The 22984-nt window shown below is 36.8% G+C and overlaps 1 protein-coding gene and 1 long non-coding RNA gene across 9 annotated transcripts in view; one reads left to right on the forward strand and one right to left on the reverse strand.

Moving 5' to 3' along the window:
* The window catches only part of LOC122536948, a 62381-nt gene that overhangs the window by 24062 nt on the left and 15335 nt on the right, over window positions 1–22984 (reverse strand). For 4 of the 7 annotated variants that reach the window (XM_043669747.1, XM_043669746.1, XM_043669745.1 and 1 more), the window contains exons 16-19: window positions 22771–22960; window positions 22044–22263; window positions 21534–21775; window positions 15833–16033 (exon numbers count right to left, since the gene is read on the reverse strand). In XM_043669747.1, coding sequence (XP_043525682.1) covers window positions 15833–16033; window positions 21534–21775; window positions 22044–22263; window positions 22771–22960 — 853 coding nt within the window. The remainder of the gene's footprint in view (window positions 1–15832; window positions 16034–21533; window positions 21776–22043; window positions 22264–22770; window positions 22961–22984) is intronic. The other 3 variants (XM_043669750.1, XM_043669751.1, XM_043669752.1) reach the window with 1 other exon arrangement.
* Window positions 1511–4264, forward strand: LOC122536952. 2 transcript variants are annotated; one of them, XR_006308520.1, is made up of 3 exons: window positions 1511–1678; window positions 3840–3904; window positions 4093–4264. It is a non-coding gene; the product is annotated as an uncharacterized LOC122536952 (long non-coding RNA). The 2 variants fall into 2 exon arrangements; XR_006308521.1 differs by lacking the exon at window positions 1511–1678 and adding an exon at window positions 3500–3754.

A 22984-nucleotide genomic window follows, 5' to 3' on the forward strand; every position in this document is an offset into this window, starting at 1 on the left:
TAATAGAATTAACGGATGTCACGATTGAATTAAAGAAAAAGAGAGAGAAAGGAAGAGGGAAATGAAGAAAGAAAGCTGAAAACGCGAAACAGACGCCGGTTGACATGTCACGGTGTGAAGTGTTTTCCGGCGGGTTGACCGCAGAATTTTTTCCCCCTTTGCTTTTCGAGCGATTCGAATGCGCCGATATTAAAACTCGTTTCGCGATAGTATCTCGATCGGGCGGCTCGTCGTGTCTACCGGCATGCCAACGCCTTTAAGAGAAATTGCGGTGGTTTTGTCGAAGAGTTGGTCCACGTTAGACACGGAGAATTCTCGTTGCGTTTTCTCTTTTGAAATCTCTCTCACACACGTGAGTGCAGATAAGTACACGTACCTCTAAGCAACAATAATTTTATGCGTCATGTAACTTCGCCTCAGAATTCAATTAACCAACAACATGCCGCAAAAGTAATTCACGATCAAATCACGTCTGGCTCTGTCGACGAGCTCTCGCACGATCGGATCAACGATTGAATCTGCTAAAAGCCTATAATTCCTGACTGGTGGAACGCTAACGAGAAACGGAAGAGCGTTTCTCTTGCCGCAAGAAGACACGAAACGAATTATTGGAATTGCAAGGAGTATTTTGAAATATCGAATTTTCGACTATTTGAATGATTCTAATTTATTGTCGGGTTTCGTGGAATTGCAGACGAAGTATATGAATAGATCTAGCATACGATCTATATCTTTGTCCTGCGATTTTCGGGGTCCTACCATTTTCACATAGATTGTATCCTGTTGTATTGATTCAAACAGGTTTTACATAATCACAGACGAGGTATATGAACAGACCTAGCATACAACGTAATTTTTCGGCCCACGATTGGAGAGTGCATGGGCCTACTTACCATTTTACAATTTGCACGTTCAATTATCATTTAAGCAGAAAATAGTATGCTAAAAGTTATTTATCATTTTATACCAAAATTTAATTTCAATTCGAATCAGTTGAAATATTGTAATCTTGTAATTGACTAACTTACTGTTTTATATATATATTCTATATCTATCTATATATCTGAATATATATAGAAATGTGTGTGTGTGTAAAAGCATATAATAAAATACGTATTTGTGTATATACAATATGTATATATATTTGCATATTTTATTGTATGCTTTTATATATGTATGCACTTTTATTATAACATTTTCTACTTATTTGTTGATTCTTTAATGCGTAGTTGTTAACAGTCCTAATATTTTACAATAATAATTAAGAATGTACGTATTTAATAGTTAAAATGCTATAGTAGTACTTTAATAGTTAAATTACTATGTAATGTAATAAAATTTCTTATATCTTAGTTTAAAGTATTGACAATTTTTCATCAGATGTGCGAATATTGTCATTCTATTTTAAGGATTTCATTTCTCATTTTCAAATTTTGTGTATTTGATTTAGAGAGGGATTTTTTATTTTTTATTTCAAGTTGTCCCGCGCAAAACGCGCGACTGCAGCGCCGCAACGGTGGAATACGGAACGTACTTCCTACGATTCTCGAAATAGTCGATATTTCTCATGATCGATTTTAAAGCGAATGGCGGAAGGAAGCACGCCTCGTCTGTAAAGAACGAAATGTTGTTATCCAGAAGAATTATCCAGGAAAAAGTATCATTCAGAAGTTCTCAGGTAAGAATATATATAAATCGACAGTTGTCAGGTTTGTGTTGTGAAATTTTTAAGATAAAACGTTTTGACTCCAACTCAAGGCAACATTTAACCAAATAACTATTACGTACAATTTTCAACAATTAAAGAAATAATAGCATATAATTAGCATAAACATTTAAACAGAGCATACTATACTAAAAGTTATTTATAATTTTATACCAAAATTTAATCTCAATTCTAGTTGAAATATTATAACCTTGTAATTGACTAACTCATTGTTATATATATTCTATATCTATCTATTTATCTATATATAGTAATATAGTAATAATAATTAGTAATAACTAGTAATACTAAGTGTGTCTAAAACCATACAATAAAATACGTTTGTGTATATATATATAATATGTACATCTATTTACATATTTTATTATATGCTTTTATACACACACCTCTATTATTTTTCTAACATTTTCTATTTTAACTTCATAGTTATTAATATCGTAGTTGTTAACAATTCTAATATTTTACAACAAAAATTTGTTAAGAATGCATGTGTTTAATAGTTAAAATAATAATTTCACTGTGTAATATAATAAAATTTTTCATTTCTAGCAGACAAGTTATTTGGAATACAAGGCCTTGACGCTCGGCAACCGAAGTTCAAAACATAAACACAACGTTTACGTTTTTGTGCAAGGCTGTTATTGTTAATCGTCGAGCCTGTTCGAACAGGATTACTTCATCCCCTACTACTTTTTCAACTGGAAGGACGAAACGTGTTGCGGAGAGTCATTCGGTCGTCGAATTTCGTGACAACAACACATATTACGTCGCGTTAGGTTTGTAATTTCTAACCCATCGGTGGCGTCTATTCGACGGCGTCGCTTCTTCGACACTCTTTTACTTCCATTTACACTTCATTAATGATATTGTTTAATTAATACGTGTATGTTTAACGATTCATTGAGCACTACGATAACGAAATCGTGTAGAGATTCGAAACTTTTTGCTCCAATTTTTCTTTAATCGCCCATTTCACTTGTGCGGTTGCCGTGAGATCATCTCGTACGTCTTTTTAATAGAATTTGAAGTTGATTATCGTTTCATTCTGACATGTTTATCTTCATTTAATATATTTGTTCTAACTTTTGGTTTCAGGCTGGTCTCGATTGTAAAGATAGCATAGAACACATAAATGCCACGATCATTAATGGACAATTTGATGAACTTTCACGGACATTTGGCAACATTCTATTCATTTTGGGTAACATTTGGTCTGTACAATTCCGTAATCCCGTAATTATTTGGAATACAAAGATGAAAATAGAGAAGATTAAATCGATTAATATTTTATTTGGATATATAGCAGCTGAACGGTATACATACACTATCAAATGGATGTATATTGTTGTATTAGATTATCAAATTCTGTACTATATGTACTTTATTATACTGTACGAACTCTGACGCGCGATTGAAACAATTCAAAGCAAGATTTTACACGCGTCTTTCGTGATATGATTTCCTAAGTACATTTAGCTGTGAAATTTTGTTTTGCGCAAACATTTTCGAACATTTATAACACGTGATGTGATATATTGCTAATGTGCACACTTCCGATTCTAATAACGAACATTCAGAATACAATAATCGTCTTTCATTTACAGTATTCAGTACTGAGAAATACTTTCTAATTTACAATTAATATCTTTAATACATATTCAAGTTTCTTTATAATCATGTAGAAAAACAGCAGTATTTTCTAAATAAACGTGTCCCCTCCCCCCTCCCCCACTAATCAGCTTTATTTTCAGAAAGTTTTTGCGACCACGCGCAATGTGGTCGGTAGAGTCAGTGTTTGTTACGAAGTGTTTTCATATCTTTCTGAGCAAAATGGCTCTTGTTAAATGAAATAATTCGTTTAAATTATAATTCGCAAAATTAGAGTCAGTGAGTCCGCCGATTGTTACTTAAACGCGCGCGTCGATAGTCTTTTATTTTAATTTTTTTATACTTTCTCTTGTTCAATACTCGTTTTCTGTATTAGAGTCAGTGCTCAAGAGGATAAGGCCTCTCCAGGAGATCAAGATCGTAAGTAATTTTATAGCATTGTGCCTAAATTTATTCAATTTTTCAAATTTAACAACAAACTATAATGTTTAATGTTTTGTTACAGATCTTCTACAGTCTCCACTTCCCGTAATCCTCCAAGAATCGTACGATGCTTCAAAAGCTAAAAATGTAAATATTTTTACTACGTTGCATTTAAATTTTATTCTCTATAGTTTTCTTTCATGTTGATTGTAAAATTACAATTATAAAATGAAAATATTTCAAATTATTAGTCCCAATGTTTATCACTATTAAAATTTAAATTTTCACAAATAACACTGTGTCTTTAGAAATAAATTGTTTGATGTTTGTTTAAGAAATTTTTCACGGCGTTCGCTTCCACCATGAGATTCTCAGTGGTATCTACTTGATGAGGATCTTCACGATAACGTTTTCTGCTCCAGTGCAGCACCGATGATAACGTTCTTCACATCAATCGCGTGAGTCGCATGCATTTATGTTCCTCCGGTCACTCAATCATGTCGTAGGACGAAAGGTCCGAATCGATACGGGTGACTGGTTGTATATACGTAGAATTTTTCACGAGCATAGTGACCGCGGGTATTTTTTATACCGTGAGTAGTAACATTTTTTTCAGGCTTTTTTATATATTAGATCAGGATAGGGCTTCTTGCACATCGCGATTTTAACAACTAAAATATACATTTATAGTAATTACTTATAAAATCAACATATATTCAGTATAAATGTTTGCAAAAGTAAAATATCCACATGAATAAGTAACTTATAAATATTTATAAATAATTATTAAAACGATTTCGTTTGAACATTTCATAGTAGAGAAGACGGATACCCTCCGACTTGGTTGCTATGAAAGTTATTATTTATTGATACTGGTGATATATTTTGCTATAATAATTAATAATTAATAATTAATAATTTCCAATTTCATTTTCCTTTCTATAGTAGTATTAAACGATTTAATTAATTTGAGTTTTATAATTATGAACTTCGAAATAGAATTTGAAATATGACAGATTAGAATTTTTTCCGTAGAAGAATGTATGTAAATTTAATGTGCAAGAAGATTCTTCGCGACAGGCAGATTTTTGAATCAAAGCAACAAGTTTGGACATTGCTTTTTTGCATTTTCGAAAATATGCTTTGACGACGAAGTCGCCTGAGATTATTTCTATCAATATTTAATTTAAAGTCAGTTGTTTGATTTTGATTGTTTGAAACAATTGTTAGATTGTTCATAGCATCTTTTTGAATAAATTGAAGTCTTGTGTATTGTCATTATTTTTTTGCAATTTCAATAACTTCTGAGAGAATAAAGTCACACTAAAGTTGAAATAAAATAATGCAATAGTCCGTTCAGATACAAATTGTATAAACTAATCATTTTTTTTTTTAGTTCAGGATTTTCAGGTTTAACCCTTTCTGTGTTCACTGTCAAGATCTTACTCACGTGCCCAGGTGCTACTTGGGTAGGTGAAAGACATTGGGCACGATGACTATAGTTTGTAATTTTATAAAAAATTTCTCAGCGACTGACAATGTGTTAGCGTATCGTGCACGACGTATTTTCCGCATGTGTGTGTGTCTGGTTAGGATGTGGAATTGCGTCGTTTTTTATTGTTCCATCCACTACAAGTCGAAATATTTAAAATATTTATCCACTATATAAAATATGAATATTTATAACAATACCTATTAAATACATTATAATTATATTATTAATTATAATAATGATTCCAAGTCAATTATAAATCAATTATAACAATGACTCTAAGTCAGCTTGCACAGGTAGTTTCTACAGAAATTATATATACTTTCTCTCGGTTATTAATATCTCACATATAGCCATAAATATAAACGTGTTTTAATCACGTTTCACGCAATGGTCGCTAGCCATTGTCAGTCGATTTCAGGAAAAATGGTACGTAAATTAGAGTGTGAAAGTTGTGTGCTAAGCTCGGGTGTCGGAGGTGTCCCGGGACGTCCTCTCTAGTTTAGGTCTGCGCCCGAGTGGTATGTGTGAGAACCGTGGAGCGAGTGTGTTGGTGTGCCTGTTTTGCCATTTTTTTAAATATAGGGCGACTAGTTAGGATAGGTAGCATACTTTCTGGTGCGAATGTGTTTAATTGTAAGTAGGTAGGGCCGGGCAGGTTGGCACAGTCTCTGGTCGCGTGTCCCCTTTTCGCGTGTCCAACCTGTTTCAGGAAATCCAATTTGAAAAATCGACAGTGAAATTGGTACAAATTGAGCATGCCATTGTTTCTGGTTTTACTCTTCGATTTTTCGAATTTAGTATCGCGGTCGCGGTCGTGGATAGGTCGCGAGTAGGTCCCGAAACGAACGTTTATGCAGGTATTGCTCGAGCACGCACATGCGAACGGGCAACGATCACTATGATCGATGGTCGTCCATGTGTATTGGAGTCAGCGATTTATATTATCATTTCACCTTTGTAAGTTATTTTTTAGTTTGCGATTAGAAAGACTCGAGCTAGACGTAAGTTTCAGCGGGCATTGCGCTCGAAGAAAGAAGAGGCCCGGCAAACTGCCACGAAGAGGGTCGCAACAAATGGCTTCTCAACCTCTGGATCATTCAAATGATTCCAGAGCATGGGAAGTCATTCTCGTTACTACTTTGTCACTATGCTCTTTTAGTATTTGTAGTTGTATTTCTTTTTTTTTCTTCTCCATCATCGTTCATCATCGTTTTGGGCAAATCGCGGTTTTTCTTGTTAGTGTTGCGAGAGATCGATTACGGATTGAATTAGAGTTGCGAAAAAAATGATGATCGTGTTTACTTTGAAAGTGCGAATTATGATACCGCGATTGTGAATTTTTAAAGTTGTCATAGAGTTATACGTAGTAAAATTTATTTTACTTCCTATCGTTTTGAATTAAGTTATAGAGTCATTGTTTTTAATTAATTTTAAAGTACTAGCATATTTGAAGTAGCTTTTTGTCTATACAGTGTCTTTTGTATCGTCCATAATAATTTTCATTCAGTTCTGAGTTTTTATTAGTGTTGCGACTTTATTTCATCGCGATTTCCAATTACTTTTTCTCTTGTTAGTGTTGCGATAATCGCGTTTCTTGAAGTAGCATTGCGTTTACAAAATGCCCAAATTCTTCCTGGATCACCTGATGCAGCTACAAGAGCTGTACAGTGGTCAGCAACCTTCGGCATGGTTGCACTGGACGCGTCGCAATTAGTGTCGCGTATTTCTGAAGACGAGTGCATAGATTAATAACGTTGCGTACTTGATTTCGGGAGTTTAAAAAAAATATGACGAAGCATTCTTCGTGTTTGATTTTAAAAATTTTCTGTTTCATAATTAGTACTAGTGAGTTAGTGTTGCGAAACAAGATACGATTTGTTGCTTGGATTCATGTCGAATGTAAATTTAACAATAGTCCTTTTGGTTATTGTATTGAGAAAGATATGTTCTTTCAGTAATTTCTAGCTACTGTATCGCGATTTCTTTTTCAATGGCCCTTCTGGCTATTGTTCTAAATTTTCTTTGTCAGTAGCCCTTCTGAGGTTACAGAGTTAGGTTTTCTTTTTCAGCATCCCCTACCACTACGTTTATTACTGAAAATACTGCTAAAAAATATATATATTTTTATTGCAACAATTAAATATTTAGATATCACAAGGAAAATTTGAAACTCTTTTTTTACAAAATAATTAAATCGACAATACTTTGTAGAATATTAGCTTATTTTGAAATATGAGATAGTATCCAATTTATTGTTGTTGGTGTCCGTAATAATGATTGTTCGTTCTCAGAGTTATTTTCTAAATATTTCAACAATAAAATAGAATTTCTTAAATTTTCGAATTTCGTACGCGTAAATTAAAGTTTATTCGCAATCGTCGTTTATTTGTAACGAAAATCTTGCAATGAAGATTTTGCTTTGAATCGATCGAAGAAGATGGCTTCGTGTAATACAACAGATTGTGAAATCGTCGGAAGAATTTTCAAAGCCTCGATTGATCGTTCGAAAGTGAAAGATTTTTATGTGAAAGAAAATTTATACTTCCTCTCGCATCGTGATATTTTATCTTTGTAATTCCACTGTGATTAAAAAAGAAACATATGTATTATTATATTTCTACTAACGTCTGACTGAAAATTTAAATCAGACTTCTGCTTAAAATTTTGCCCATCTAGAAGTAAATTTTCACATTAAGTTTTTCTTTCGGTGGAAAAAATTATTTTAATGTACCTACCTATTTATCTAAAATACTATATCTAAAATAATTATTATTTCATTTACAGTGAAGAGCGTAACTGCACCAACGATAGTGAAATATTGCCGATAATTGAAATTGATTTAATTTTGTAAGATCACACAACGATTTGGTCTCATTTTAAAGCGTAGTCTTTACATTTTAGAAAAAATTTCTTAACGTTTGAGTTCTTACAATTTTCGAGAACTTTCTTACCTTCATGCTACATGATGTAAAGCCATCTCAAGGAAACGAACTCACGATGGTTAAAGTAAGAACTTCGAATGGATTGTTATATTTATGATCATCTTTTGCAAAGTTACATCAATTTAAATTGTCGACAGTTTTTCATTATTTTTCATACAGTTTTTACTATATTTTTTAATTTTTCTTTCATAAACTCAAACCATCCAGTCATCAATGTCTGATTATTCTTTTGCTTACATTATTCTTTCGAAATTTCGTCCGAGAAATGGAACAAAAGTGAGAGAAAAAAGTAACAGAAGACGAAAAAGAAAAATGGCCGGAAGAAATATTGTCGCTGATGGATGGCAGTGGGACGAGATGAGATTTCGGTCCAGGAGAAACTTTGGCAGGCTGCCAAAGATGAAAATGGAAGCATATCTGGTCTTTCTGTGGCCGAACTGCCGGGTCGACGAACCCAGCCACCCATCTCTCTAGTTTCTACACCTCTTTCTCTCTCCCTTTCTCTCGTTTCTCGTTTCGGGAAGGGCCAGCCCTCTTCTCTCTCTCTCTCTCTCTCTCTCTCTCTCTCTCTTTCTTTCTCTCCCGTGGATTTTGTCCGCGAGCTCGTATTTAGATTTAGAAGCAACCCCGGCCATTCCGGAAATCCGTCGTCGCTTACCCGTTGCCCACTGTTCTCTCTCCGCGAACGCGCCGCCTCGGTAATTTATTCACTTGGCGGATGATCGGTGTTTTGCCGGTGAACGACATTGTTCCAGCTGTTTGACAAGCGTGAAAATTGTATTTTGACAGCTTCGAATTCTAGGGAAACAAGTGACAGATGGAGATTTCGAATCAGAGCTCAGATTGATAAAAAAAAACTCCTGTGAATTCTAAAACAATTCTTTTCCTGGCATTTCGATTTTCAACCAATCGTTGGAAGACAATAGGAAGTTAAAATTTTTTTTTAACAAACTCCTTTCATAAATCGTGCCATCCCTTTGTCGTAAATCTATCGTACCATTTAATCACTTGCGCTGGCAACTGGCTGCGGACCATAACGAGCGACCGAACCGTATACAATAATTCGTCGCTTTCTTTTTCAATTCGTCGGTGATGATGTCGTTGGATAGAAATTATTGAGAAATTATTAATAAATTTATTGTTTATTTATTTTAACCCATTTTGTTTTACTTAAATATACTTAAAACCGAGGAAATATTACAATTTTGGAACAAAAAATTCACGTCATTCCAGCGCAAGTGGTTAACCTCTTGCGCTGGCAACTGATTGCGGACCATAACGAGTGACCGAACCGTATACAGTAATTCGTCGCTATCTTTTTGAACTCGTCAGTATGATATCACTGGATAGAAATTATTGAGAAATAATAAATCTATTATTTGTTTTGCCTGTTTTGCTTTACTTAAATATACTTAAAACCGAGGGAATATTACAATTTTGAAACAAAAAATTCACGACGTGCGTGGCACGTCAGTCCAGGCGCAAGAGGTTGAAGTCAAGAAAAATTTATTCCTTGCGACACCGATCGCAGAATGATAAAATCCACGTTGGGAGAGATCGAGGGGACGACTGGCTCAACCTTGAACCCCGCGAATTTCGCGACGTGCTCGAGCGCGACGAAACGTAACTTACACACGTATGTACGTACATACGTCGGTGTTTCCACATGACGTCGGCCACGTCGACGACAATGAAAACGGATTCCACGGCGGACCGAGTGAAAGTGAGGCGGATTGTAAAACGGTCTCGTAAAGTCACGCGTGTCCTCCGAGAGGAACGATGGAACAAAGTATGGTCACGCAGCGATGCGGCCATATTCGGTGGCCAAGAAATTAGGACGACCTGGCTACCGAGCGATTCACGTTCACAGAATCCTCTCGATAAAAAAAAAAAAGAAAAACGACCCGGAAATCGAACGAGTCTGCCCGATGACTGTTGACACAAATAAATCGAATTCCTCGATTCTTTTGAGGGTGAAGAGAGAATGATCTTGAACGTAGATTTCTTTCATTAGTTTTGTTGAACTGGTTCGTTCTTGGGTTTGTTGGTTGAATCGATTAAATTTAAACTTCGATCAAGTTGAGATCGTTTTATTTAAATGCACTGTTATTGATGAACAGATCTTTCTGTGGAGGCTGATTTGAACTGATGAATAGGTAAGATTGTTAAGCTTGCTGGTTTGTTTTAATCTTGGATTATTTTTGGAAGAAGCGTTGGAACAAATTTGTATTATCTGTAGATTGTATTAACAATATTGTTTTTAATAATTTCTATATGTTTTAATGTCCAAATTTTTTTTTCTTTTTTTTTGAGTTTTATATGAATTTTTAAAAATGTGTTATTGAACATGTATCTAGAGTAAATTAATATATTAATATATTAATATATTAATTGTTCACTAAAAGATATTGGATCCTATATGAATTTGTATTTCAAAGCTTGATTACTTGGCCTATTTTTCAACCAAAATAGCTTCTTATCATAGTAAGCATTCCACCATACTAACCCAAACACAATTAAGTATGAGTCAGCCTTAGAACGGGGAATAACATTCAAAATGTTAAAGATAAAAATAATAGATGATGAAAGATAAAAATTAGACACAAAAAGAGCAAACATTGAAACAATCCTCAATCTTTATATAGATTCTGTGTTTATATTAGATAAATATACGTACGTAGAACTTTCTACCTATTCTAAAATTCCTGAAGAATAGTTATGAAAGAATTTCTTCAAAAGAAATGGTTCCCGCGTGGGCGATCGGTTTATATCTTCTCAATCAGAAATCAAACAACTAAATGCAAAATCGTTTTCAAAGATTCTCGTGAAATAACATAGCGACGGGAAAGTTTCCTGCCGAAAGTAAAATAAAATTCTCCGTTCTCAAATATCAAAAAAATTTCCAATGTCCAAGGAACAACTAAATAAGAACTAACGATAAAAAGATTCTTCGTCGAAAGAAAAATGAGCTGTACAGATGAATGAAACAGACGCACCTTTGCAACTTGTTAAACGTGTCCGGAGAAGAAGAAAAAGAAAAAAAAAAAAATTCTCAAGAAATAACCAAACGTAGAGATACTCGGCGATAAGAAAATTTCCATCGAAAGGAACGAGGATGTACAGTTGAATAAAACGGGCGTTGGCGATCAGATTGGAAGGGACGAATTAACATCGAAAAGAGGCAATGGAACAACGTTACCTCAGCGACGCGAGCTTGAAAACCGGCGTTCTATCTGGCACCCGGATCGAAGGCGGTACTCGAAGACGACTGTACCGCCACCATGGGGTCCCATCTTTGGCCCCGTCCACCTTATTTCCCTTTTTCTTTTTCATCGGTCCCTTCGGAGGCAGGAGTCAGTGTCGTAAGGTCGTAGGTACGATATAGGCAGAGGCGCGGAGGAAGGATCACGCCCGCCGTCTCCTATAATACCGGTTTGTTAGATTGCACGAGAACGTACACACCGAGAGATCCATGCCATGGTAGATCCTCCTGGATCGACCTGCGCGCACACCAAACTCTTTGTGCGTCTGCCTACCTGCCGGTCCTTTTCGCCCAGCCGCTGCGACAACGTGCATTCATGGAATTAACCATCAGATAAAACGTGCCCTCGTGTCTCAAATCATTTGCACGTGGATTTTATCAATGAAGTAATAAAATTATTTCGGAATTATACAAGTCGAAGGGGAAGACGTACATAGGTGTTTTTGTGAATGTTCGTGTTCGCAGGAGTTCGATGCTGGAATTATTGATAGTTGTATCAGAGAAATTACAGTGCAAGAAAAGTCAGTCAAGTTCGATCATTAAGAATTTAGAAAATTTCAAACTAATTCATTTTGACTACTGACTGACTGAGTTTTAGCTAGTTGGACTTGGCTAGTTTTCCTTTTGTAAAATTTCATTGTGTCACTGAAATAATTTAGAGAAATAGTCTTTAGGTATATTTAGTTACTATACGACAGTAAGTAAGCTTTTTTAATATAAATTTTTGTCGGATATATCACAACAGAAGGTAACATGTTTATACATTTCCAAGCGGGAAAATTCACAAATATTCACGACTAATAACGTAAATAGAGTTGCAAAATCGACACGAGAAACAGATGAGGGTTGCAACCTTTCTAAAATTATCCGGTAATTTGTAAATTACCCTAGCGCGTTCATTAACTTCCTGACGATCCACGAGACGAACCACGTCCCACACTAACGATCGTCGTTTGAAACAATGAGTCATTATTTCGACGCCGGGGAAACGATTCTCGCCCGAAATGCAAATGAATATTCCGAGAGGCGTGTGATCGATAACATCGTCGATGTAACTGTAACTGATAATACCGTGATGTAATGGAATGGAACCAGTTGCATCGCTGTTATCACGTGTTCTCGTGATAAGGATCGCGTGACGTGTATAAAGCATGCGAGGACAGAGAAGAAAGCGAAGAGAAGAGAAGAAAGAAGAAGCAAAAGCGGAAGAAAAATAGAAAGGAGCAAAGAGAAGGAAGGTGAAATCACGGCTGTCGTCTACGTTTGTCAAGTTGCACGAACCTTTATCCGTGCATCGCCAGATAATATCTCTATGAGCCACGAGCTCGCGAATCACCGTCACGAAACAAATTGCTAAATTGCTAGATGGTAATCCTCCCCGTCTTGGACGAGCGTTCACGTTCGGAAAATTGGCGTATACCAGACGACGGTCTGACACGTTCCTTCAGACTTATCAGACAGACGAGAGCGAAACGTACTTGATATATCTCGGTATTGTTCAAGTCACTTGCTTCCACATCACAAAATCGGATCTTGAATTTCGAAGCGAAATTGAGATACTACACTAGTACACTCATTAATATAACAATTGCATTGAAACGTCGAGAAAAAGAAAGGCGAGACTTTAAAAAGTTAAAGAAACTTTAAAATTAAAAACAATTGACGTGTAAAGTTTTTCAAATAATTATATCTACTTCAGTTTGGCTTCTGCGAATTCATTTATAACGCGTAGAAGGGCAAGACGCGAAGTTCAGTAAGATAATCTACGCTAGTCTCCTAGTATAATAAGTGCATGTTGTTTCTGTGACAGAAATTAACGAAATGAAATAACTCTGCAAGCACAAGGATATAAAAATTTCAAACTCATGTACGCGATGAAGGAGGACTCGTGTCAAACATTGAAAAATTTCGTTCTTTTGTTACGTTTCTCTCTTAAACCCTTTCTCCGAGACTGGTTACAAAATCCCGCGAACAAATCGCTGCACGTCGATAACGCGTCTCTGAAAAAGCAGCTGCGTCTATAAATACCTGGAACGAGCGTTCGTATACGCAACGAGTGCCGTACACGATCGCGTATCCCTCGAGAAAATTACATAATCGCGGCGCAACAAGTGCGTTTTCTCCGTGTACAAGTCCTTTCTCGCGTGTGCCACGCGATTCTACGCGCGTACATATGTACGCCGATACAACGTAGCCCATGGTGGCACCGTTGGGACCGTTACCGCGTCCCGTGCAATTATTTTCGGCGTAACGAAGACGAGACGGTTTGGCCCTGGGTCGAAGCGGCGGCGGCGCGATTTCTCCAAGGGAAGGAACCCGCGGTTAAGCGGTTAAATTTATCCTTCGCGGAGTTTCCGAGAGCTCGTTTTGCTCGATGGGATACCTAAAACGCTCACGGTTTCGAGAGGACTCGGAAATAGCTATGGACTCGAGCGACTCCCGAAATATCTTAACACCATAGATTATGGACGCGCGTGACCGGCTACGAGACCGGGCTGGTTCACCTCGCCTCTACCTGAATATACGCGATCGAGCGACACCGAAATGCTTCCTAAAGCATATATCACGACGTTCGGATGCCACTCTGACAGCCACGACGCTCTAATATATGCTGTTTTTTGCTTTGTACGATCGATAGAGAAAATCGCGCGCCGACTCGTCGTCGATGAGACCCCGATGGTAAAACGGTCGTTGGACTTTGACACGTAATTTCATTGGATGGTAAAATTATGGTTATTGTCCTTAGGGTAGAACTTAGTCTGAATTATTAATCTTTTGATGAAGGACGAAGTCTGTTGAGTAGAGAATTCTCTGAATGGTTGTCAAAAGGCAGATGTTCAAAACTCAAAAGTTAACTTGATACTTAAATGTGAAAATTAAGGAGAGTTAAGAAAAGAATTCAGAATCGACCATATTGGAGATTATTGTCTCTCTGTCGTCGGATAGGGTTCAGAATAATTTCCTACGATATAGGAAACAATGAATTTTTTTTATCGTCAAGACTATAATACAAAAAGTAATATACTTTAGTATATTAGTATATATTATAATATAGTACGAGTAATATACTATAGTACAGTAATATATTATAGTAACATATTAGTAATATATTATAATACAAAAAGTAATATATTTTCAATATTTTACGGGAAATAAATATTAACAATTGTTTATCGTTTGGATTTAAAACCCAGTCTCTATTAAGTTTCGTGATAAAAGGATGAAAGAGAATGTGGTAAGACGATCTCCATCCTAATATCTGTACAGTGTATTTTTAGGACTCCCATTTAATGTTGCAAGTTTTATATTATCTTTGCGATATATTGTTCATCGTTTCTTAAAATTGTTGTGAGATTTCTTGCAATTCAAATGATTCAAAGTGACGCGAAGAGCGATAGAGAGAAGGTGCGTCTAAAAAAGACACTTGATCGTAGATGAAATAAAATTTCTAGGTTTAATTGCTCTGCACGAGAAGTGCAATGACAATGCTTGATTCATTCGAGATACAGTATCTATAAATAAAAATTATATATTATTGGGCATTATTTGAAAAATAATTAGTATAAATACTTAAATTAAACAATTTCGACTCATATTTTATTATTTGACTGTCGAATAAAATAATTATTTTTACTGTTTGTTTCAATAACGATTTTTTGAAACAAGTTTTGATTTCATTATGTCAACTAATATCCGATATGTAAATTCCTTCACGCGCACTGACATCATACATTTAATTATTCAAAGAGGATTGCAATGAAAACTATTCTGAGAACAGGCAAGCTATGACATTGTAAAATAATTTCTGTCTATCGAGAATCGGTCGATATTTGTTAACTAAAATAAAGAATAATTCGATATAAATTAAAATTACTTTTTGTCAGGTATTTAAAAAAAAAAAAAAATGAATTAGTCGAGACACGTAATTATATTAATTCGATTCTTGTACGAAAACGAATCTAATAATCTAATAATCGAGACAAAGAAAAACACATAAATTTATTATGTACGTTTTTTTAAAGATGTACAAATAGAGAATACGATGATAAATATATATTTACTCGTTCTCGAATAAATTGTTATAAATTTCTTCAATAACATTCTACTGTATCTCCGATACGTTAAATTTTAAAATAATGAAAAATTCGTGCAGCGAGAGAATCGTCGAAAAGAAATCTAGAAAAATTAAACCTCAACCAAAGAAAGAAATCCCCATGGCGTTGTCTAAATTTAAAAATATTTCAGATCGTGATGGTGGAATAGTGTTGCAAAAAAAAAAAAAAAAAAAAAAAAGGAAAGAAAAAAAAACGGCTGTCGTCTATCGCGGCGAGACATTAATACATTAGTCGTCTACGATAAGGTACGATGCTCCTTACTTGAAGTAGAGCGATCACCAGACGCGTTTCACCGCTCTGCACGGCTATGGTGCTTATGGTGGTGGTCGTCGGACTGGTGGTTTGTTGCGGTGCATCCTCGTTGCTCTCCACTATCGTTCGTGATTCCTTCTCACGAGGTCCCTCGCTGTTCTCCGTCGTTTCCATCGAGTCGTGCCCGTCTACCATTCTCGTAACTCTTCTCTTTCGCGGCAAAACAGAATCGTTCGAGCTATCGGCGTGGATCGATTCAGCGATCGTCCCGAGCCCCGTTCTTCGCGTCGTTCTTTTTATACTCGTTACCTCGATACCAAGTGTAAAGTAACGTGTGAAAAGCACTTTCGGACTGGATTTGACATCGAAGTAGCAAACTTATTTTCGATCGTGATATCATTGAATATCAGTACTTCTTTCTTTTTTTTTTTTTAGCTGCTTTGAATTTTGAGATAGAGATGATTCACAGTTTTGGGGAAATGTTAGACGAAGTATTTGGACAGGAAAATTTTGGAGTTCGAAATTTTTTAATTTTTGAAACCAGAAAAATTTAGTACTCAGAGGTTTAATTCTTTCAGTTTAAATTTTCGAACGTACACATTTTTTTTTTTTTTAAGTTTAAGACTCTGCATTTTAAATTTCCAAAAATCGATCGAACTTGCGAACTTTGAAAACTCCTGATCTATAAATTTCTCGAATTTTCAAATGTCCAAATTTTGAAGATTCGAGTTTTGTAACTTTCAAACTTTCCAACTTTTACAGTTTTAAATATGAAAATCATTCGATTCCCAAATCTTCAAATCTTGAAATATCCAGACTTCTACGTTCCCCCATTCTCGAATTGTCGAACTCTCAAATGTCCAAACATCAAACACGAATTAAATTTAAAATACTTCAAATCCAGTTCCAATTGCTCACATTACTTGTTGATTAATTTCTACTATCACCTCTAAGTACTAGCTAAGTATCGTCAAATCGATTGATAAAAATCTTTAATATAAACCTTTAGACCCAACTTGAAACCAAACGAATTTCCAATGTAACGTGCGGAGTGTACTCTTTCTAACGAGAGAGTACACTCGGCACGTTGCATTACACGAACAAGTTAAACATTTTACACCCACGAATCGCAAGTACCGAGACTTTCTATCAAATATATAGATAGATCAAAGTTCGCGACGCGGAATTCAACCGTGGCTGTATTCCTGTGGAAACGCGGAATTCGATTGGCCTGTTTCCAACGACGTTCAACGCATGAAGGAGACGCAACGAAAGTTTAATAGCTCTTGTCTATCCACCGCCGAATTAATTCCGACGTTGATCAACGTGTGAAAGCACGTCCGCGTTCCTGCCAGATGAGAACGTGGCGTTATCACGCGGAAATATTTTCGACTTGGTCGAAAATTGATGCTCGTCACTGGCCGTTCTTTCATCTTCCCTCGAGATCTTCCCAGGGAAGCCAACGCCGTTGGCCGGTTACGTTCTCCAGTTACCATCGGGCCGTTTCTACCGATTAACGTTATTTTTGGCGATTCGCCAAACGCGCGAATTCTGCGGACACCGACAGGCGTGCCGAATCGTTGCTTCGAGAACTTCAACTCCCTTCTCTTCCCTAGGAGAAAAATCCTGGTGCCGATCGGCCCTTCGAAAGCGACCGAAATAACGATCGACAGTGGGGAGAGGTGATTGCACCGGGCAATCCTAGATGTTCCATTCGATATTCGGACGAAGATGAAACGGTTCGAATGGAATTTAGGAGCTTCGAAGGAGGAGTTAGGAACGAGTCTGTTCCAGAGATGTTGGTTTCGATCCAAGTTCTTTAAATGACGAAAGTTTTCATCCACTCTTGGAGGCAAGTAAGCATTTTGGTGAGATTTCGAGAGAGGTTTGAAAGAATTTTTAAAGATTTGGACGAATTTGTTTTGATTCGAGTTTTTTGATGTTTGTTTAGTAGGCAATGATTGATAGATCGAATGTGTCGCTCGTGATTGGAAGATCGAAGAATGATTTTCAAGTGAGAATTGAGAGAGGTTGGAAATTTGGTTAGAAAGGTAGTTCTTGATCAATCTTTAATTAGTTTACTTTGATAGATTTGTGGCATTGGAGAATGGTAAAGAAACGTTCAAATGGAATTTAAGAGTCTCTTGGAAGAATTTAGAAGAGGATTTGTTTTAGAAATATTCGATTCAAAAGGAAGAATTTATAACTGAACGATTGAAAGATAAAGTTGAAATTAATAGTTTTGAAAGAGTCTAGAAATTTCGTTCGTTAGTTTATTATGATAAAAAAGTAGATTTATTATCTGAGAGATTTTTCTTCAAAGATAATTGCTTTTGCTTAGTATTAGCTTAGAAGAAAGATAATGATTAAGAATGAGAGACAACTATTGTAGATGCTTCGTTTATGAATAATTTGGAAAAAAATTTGAAAGTTCTGAAACTTTTCTATTTCAGTGCAATCGCAATTGGAAGATTAAGAGGAAATTTCCAAAATTAAGAATTTATAAACTGTTTAGGAGCTCAATTATCTTTAAGGTTCTTGTTTCTATAATTATTAAAGATTGATCAAGACTAATAAAAATTGTTGCACAGAGAATTCGTAGAACAAATGTTTACCAAATGTAGAACAAATTTTATACTGTTATCTATTGAATGAAAGAATTCTAACAGTCAAATCACCCTAAGAACTTTCTGATGACCAATCACGAACAAACAATTTGTACTTAAGTTCAATATATGCTTTATTTAGACGAAGATATGTCATTCAACGATCATCTCTCAATGGAATTTCTCAATAGAACTAAATACCTCAAGAAGAAATAAAAATTCCAAATTAAAAGATACATCGTTTCCACGAAGACGTACAGATCAATGTCTGTCCGAGGTTCTGAATAAAAGAATGAAATCTTAGAAATTTCACCATTTCCAATCCCCTCGAAAATTTCCGAGATAAGATAACAGTAAATAAAAAGATACATCGATGAGAGAGAGACCGAATCATTCGTACTCAACTCGAATCTACTTTTCAACAAGACGTACAATTCACCAGCCACTTACAATTAACACCTGAACGCCACTCGCGATATCTGCTTGCGATAACGATCCACTCGGCTGCAATCCACTTTCGATTCTGATCTAATACTCGTATATATACTCGTTACTACTATCCGGCAAGTCTAATGCACCAGCCTCTTGAGGGGAGAAAAAAAAAACACTATCATTACGAGCTCAGTCTGAAGAAAAAAAAGAAAGAAAAAAAAAATAATAATAAGCCTCGATCGAAATCGAATCACCGAGAACGTCGATACCGATCATTCGCCTGTAATTTTCGCCGGGCGAAAGAAAGAAGAAAAAAAAAAAAAAGAAAAAAGAAATAAATGCCGCGTCTCGCCTTCCTCGATCGAATGTCAGTATGTTTATATTTTATAGGTATCTTTGTGAGGTGACGTCACCGACACGGACGAACGAATGGGAGGATAAAACCGGACTGACTGGTGGCGTTCTCCGAACGAGAGGTTCGCCACACCACGTCGCGACCCGCGGGCGATCGCGGAGACGATCCCGACGTGGAAAAAGAGACGACGTGAAATTAAGCGAGATCGCGTGTAACACAGCCGATGGTTGAAATCGGCGGTGTTCCACGGTTCACGGGTTTCGCGGTCCGGAAGCGTTTCCTTCGTCCGCTGCCCATCCTCGTGGAACAATGCACGATGGTATTATGGTATTATCGGTGGCATTATGCCAGGCTAATTACGCCGTTATCTATTCTCTGACGATCGCTGCTACTGGAGAAACGTTAAAGAGTGAGAGGAGGGGTGGAATATTCATCGAACGTTTCCTCGATATCGCTTCTGTTCTTTTTTTTCTTTTTATTTTATTTAACAGAGAATGAGATGTGATATAGACGACGTACATGTATACGTGTATCACCGGACGATGGAACTTTGGAGAACGAGCACGATACTCGTGCTTTCTTCGAGGCAACGATAAATTCACGCACGAAGTGAACAAACGGCTTTGTAAGATGATTTCAGCCGGGAACGATAGTGTTACGATCGGACATTTCTTTTTTAACGGCGCTTCTCAAGGTAAAAGAGACGAGAGCTACTCGTGAAGCAGCATGCTCCAAGGACGAGATGGAATCCAGGTCGAGCGAGAAACGTGACGATTCGAACGGGTTTTTGGTCAAAGTGTGTGACCCCCCGTTACGTGTCGCGGATCGGTGAGCTTGTATTGAAAACCGTATTACCTCACTTGTTCGCAGAGAAAATTGGATACCGCGATTCGTGGAGCGAATGATAATTAAATTACACGTTACTTGAACGAAGAACCTCTCTACGTCTGTCGTTGTTAGCCTCTCATTACGACCATGTTCATCGATTTTGACATTCTACTTAGCTACGAGAATTCGCACGATTACAAAAAGACCGAGACGAATCGGAAAAATTCCATTCTCGGATAGAAAATGAGAAAAAAAAAGAAAAAAAAATTTAAAGTCGATCGAGTTAAGTCTCGGAAAGATCGGTTTGCGTTACGTTATTATCTGATTAATTGTCGAGCAGTCACCTAAATCGACCCACGTTCAAGCAATGACAGCCACAACGTAAACCGCAGCAGCAAGAACACTCGCGTGACACATGTCACAATCGTGTCTCGTCACCGGTCGATCGGTCGCAGAAGCCAGTCGACTCAACACTGACCGATTCGTCCCGTTTCGAATGCCGCCCAAGTGCTTTGGCCGCGCATGCGCGTCGTCGAGCACAACCGAACACGACCGAGCGCTACCGATTGCACGCGAAATACCCATGAGTAGCTCGTGACCCGCCACATTCGAAACAACGTCAACGCGATAACGAGAAAGCAAGCTCGTTCTAATTGCCGATAATCTCCTTTCGTTCGAAACGTGACCGGTTCTCTTTACGTTCAAGGTACAAAACACGAGGCTCCTCTGACTGTTGTTGGATAACGCTTTATTTACAAACGTAAGCCATGCACGCAACATCGGTTTGTTATAACAGTTATGCACACAGTTCGAACTGGAGAAACGTTTGCTCGTTACTTAAGTACGTACTAATTTTGATTTTCTTTGAACGACGAAGGAGTTAGGTATCATTGGAGCGGTTATTGCTTGTAATCAGTTCAACCCAGCACTTCTGGAGCGATTATCTGGCTCAGTGTTCGAATTGGAAGAACTTTAACATCGTGGCATCCTCCGTTTATAGTTACAAACTTCAGTAAAATTAAAATATTGAAATTCACGCGGGGGACGCGATATAAACTCTCATTTGCCATATTGTATATACAGAGGTTACAATACAAAGTAAGTCATCAAGAGATCGTAATTACTCTCGCAGAACGATCGCGCGGTGAGAGACAACATTTTTAAAAATATATTAACACATAACGCAACTTCATAGACAATTGTATCAAATTGTAACAATGTGAAGCTTCATAGAAACATGTACTTAACCAGGTTGAACGTACAGAAACAAGTTGATGAGAAAACATAGAAGCACACAGATCACACAAAACTCTAGCTAGCTTGCGTTAGACAGTGACACACAACGTCGATTCTCATTAACGCTGTTAAATTCGATGAGATTCTGCTGCGCGGACAAACGATCGAAGCAAGCAGCCTCGCGACTGCAATTGCAGTTGCAACATCCGTTTTTCCGATCGCCATTCATCGAGGGGCCCTCGACCGAACTCACCTTCCTCGCCCTATCGAGGAAATCCTGTCCTTCGTGATTCTCGTCCACCCTCGTCGGCGTTGTCTCGATTCCACAACTCTCGCGATGTCGCCTATGCTCCAAAGACAGCGTGCCATCCTTTGAAATCTCTACGGGGATCGTCCTTGATTCCTGACTGATCTCGCAGATCTTCGCGAATTTGATCACGCGTTCGGCGTCGTCCGTTTTCGTTGACAGTTCGTCTCTGCGACTGTACGAATCCGCTGTTTAAAAAAAAGTACAATTCTTAACAAACTTTTGTATGAAACGTATTTAACGCATATCGTATATGTTTCAAATTTTTTTCTACAACCTTTTCTGTGAATTTAATTAAAGGAATAGAATCTGAATTTCTCGCGAACGCATAAGAAATCCTGTAGTCTGATTATAAAATTCTTGCTCTACTTTAAAATAATGTGTAACATACTGTAACAGTATATTATCGTGTTGTAGGATTATTGTTATATTTTGAAACGGTGTGAAAAGTCTTACATTTGCAACCAGAATCTGTCTCGTGGTGTAATCCGTTCGTTTGAACATCCGGAAACACGATGCGTTCGAGATCCTTGATTTCTTTAACATCAACGTTTTCTCGATGATCTTGCGTGGTGTTGGATATCACTTTGTAAGATGCGACGCCTAAACGAGTGTCGTGGGACACACGTAAAGTCGTTGTTTCTGTAACTTCTTTCACAATCTTCCCGGATTTCTCCTGAATCGGCACGAGATAAAAAAATACAGCGTATTAAATTCTCAACGTATATAGTAAATTGAAAAGACCGTCCTAATGAGAAGGTAGCTCCAATAATTTCTGTCAATTGACAAAAATCAAGTCCATTCTTAATACGCGTTAAAAATTCATCAGTACTTTCAACAGTGAAATTTTTATTTCTGTACCAATACATACAACCTGATTAGTTGAATAATAATAATTATAAATATTAATATATATTTGTAAAAATGTAATAATAATAATATTTATAAATATACTTTCCTCTTCAAACGTTCAATGAAAGAATAATTTAATATAAAAATTTACTACCGCGTGTGTAAGAAAGGAAACGCGCTATCAAAAATCTACTTTGATCAAAGAAAAATCAGTATGAAAATTTGCTTCCATTACGAATGTGAGCAAAAAGCCAAGAGTTCAATTTTGGAAACTGCCTTCTCATTGCGTCAACTGCGTAAGAACGTATAGATATAAATTATTTTTACACACTTCGACTTTCTTTTCCATTGACACGAGCTTCTCGATCTGTTTCTCCTTGTTCGTTTCACTAACTGCCGGTTTTGCACCGTCCATTTTTCTTTCGGCTTTCGGTTCTTTCGAAGCTTCCATTTGTTTAACCGCAGAAGAAGTCGCCGCTGCGCTGATGGCAGTGATAAATTTCGGTTCCTCGATGTTCCACCTTTGCGAAGAAACAAACAAAAAA

This window comes from Frieseomelitta varia, unplaced genomic scaffold (genome assembly GCF_011392965.1).
Source record: "Frieseomelitta varia isolate USP_RPSP 00005682 unplaced genomic scaffold, Fvar_1.2 scaffold_88, whole genome shotgun sequence".
Lineage (NCBI taxonomy): Eukaryota > Metazoa > Arthropoda > Insecta > Hymenoptera > Apidae > Frieseomelitta > Frieseomelitta varia.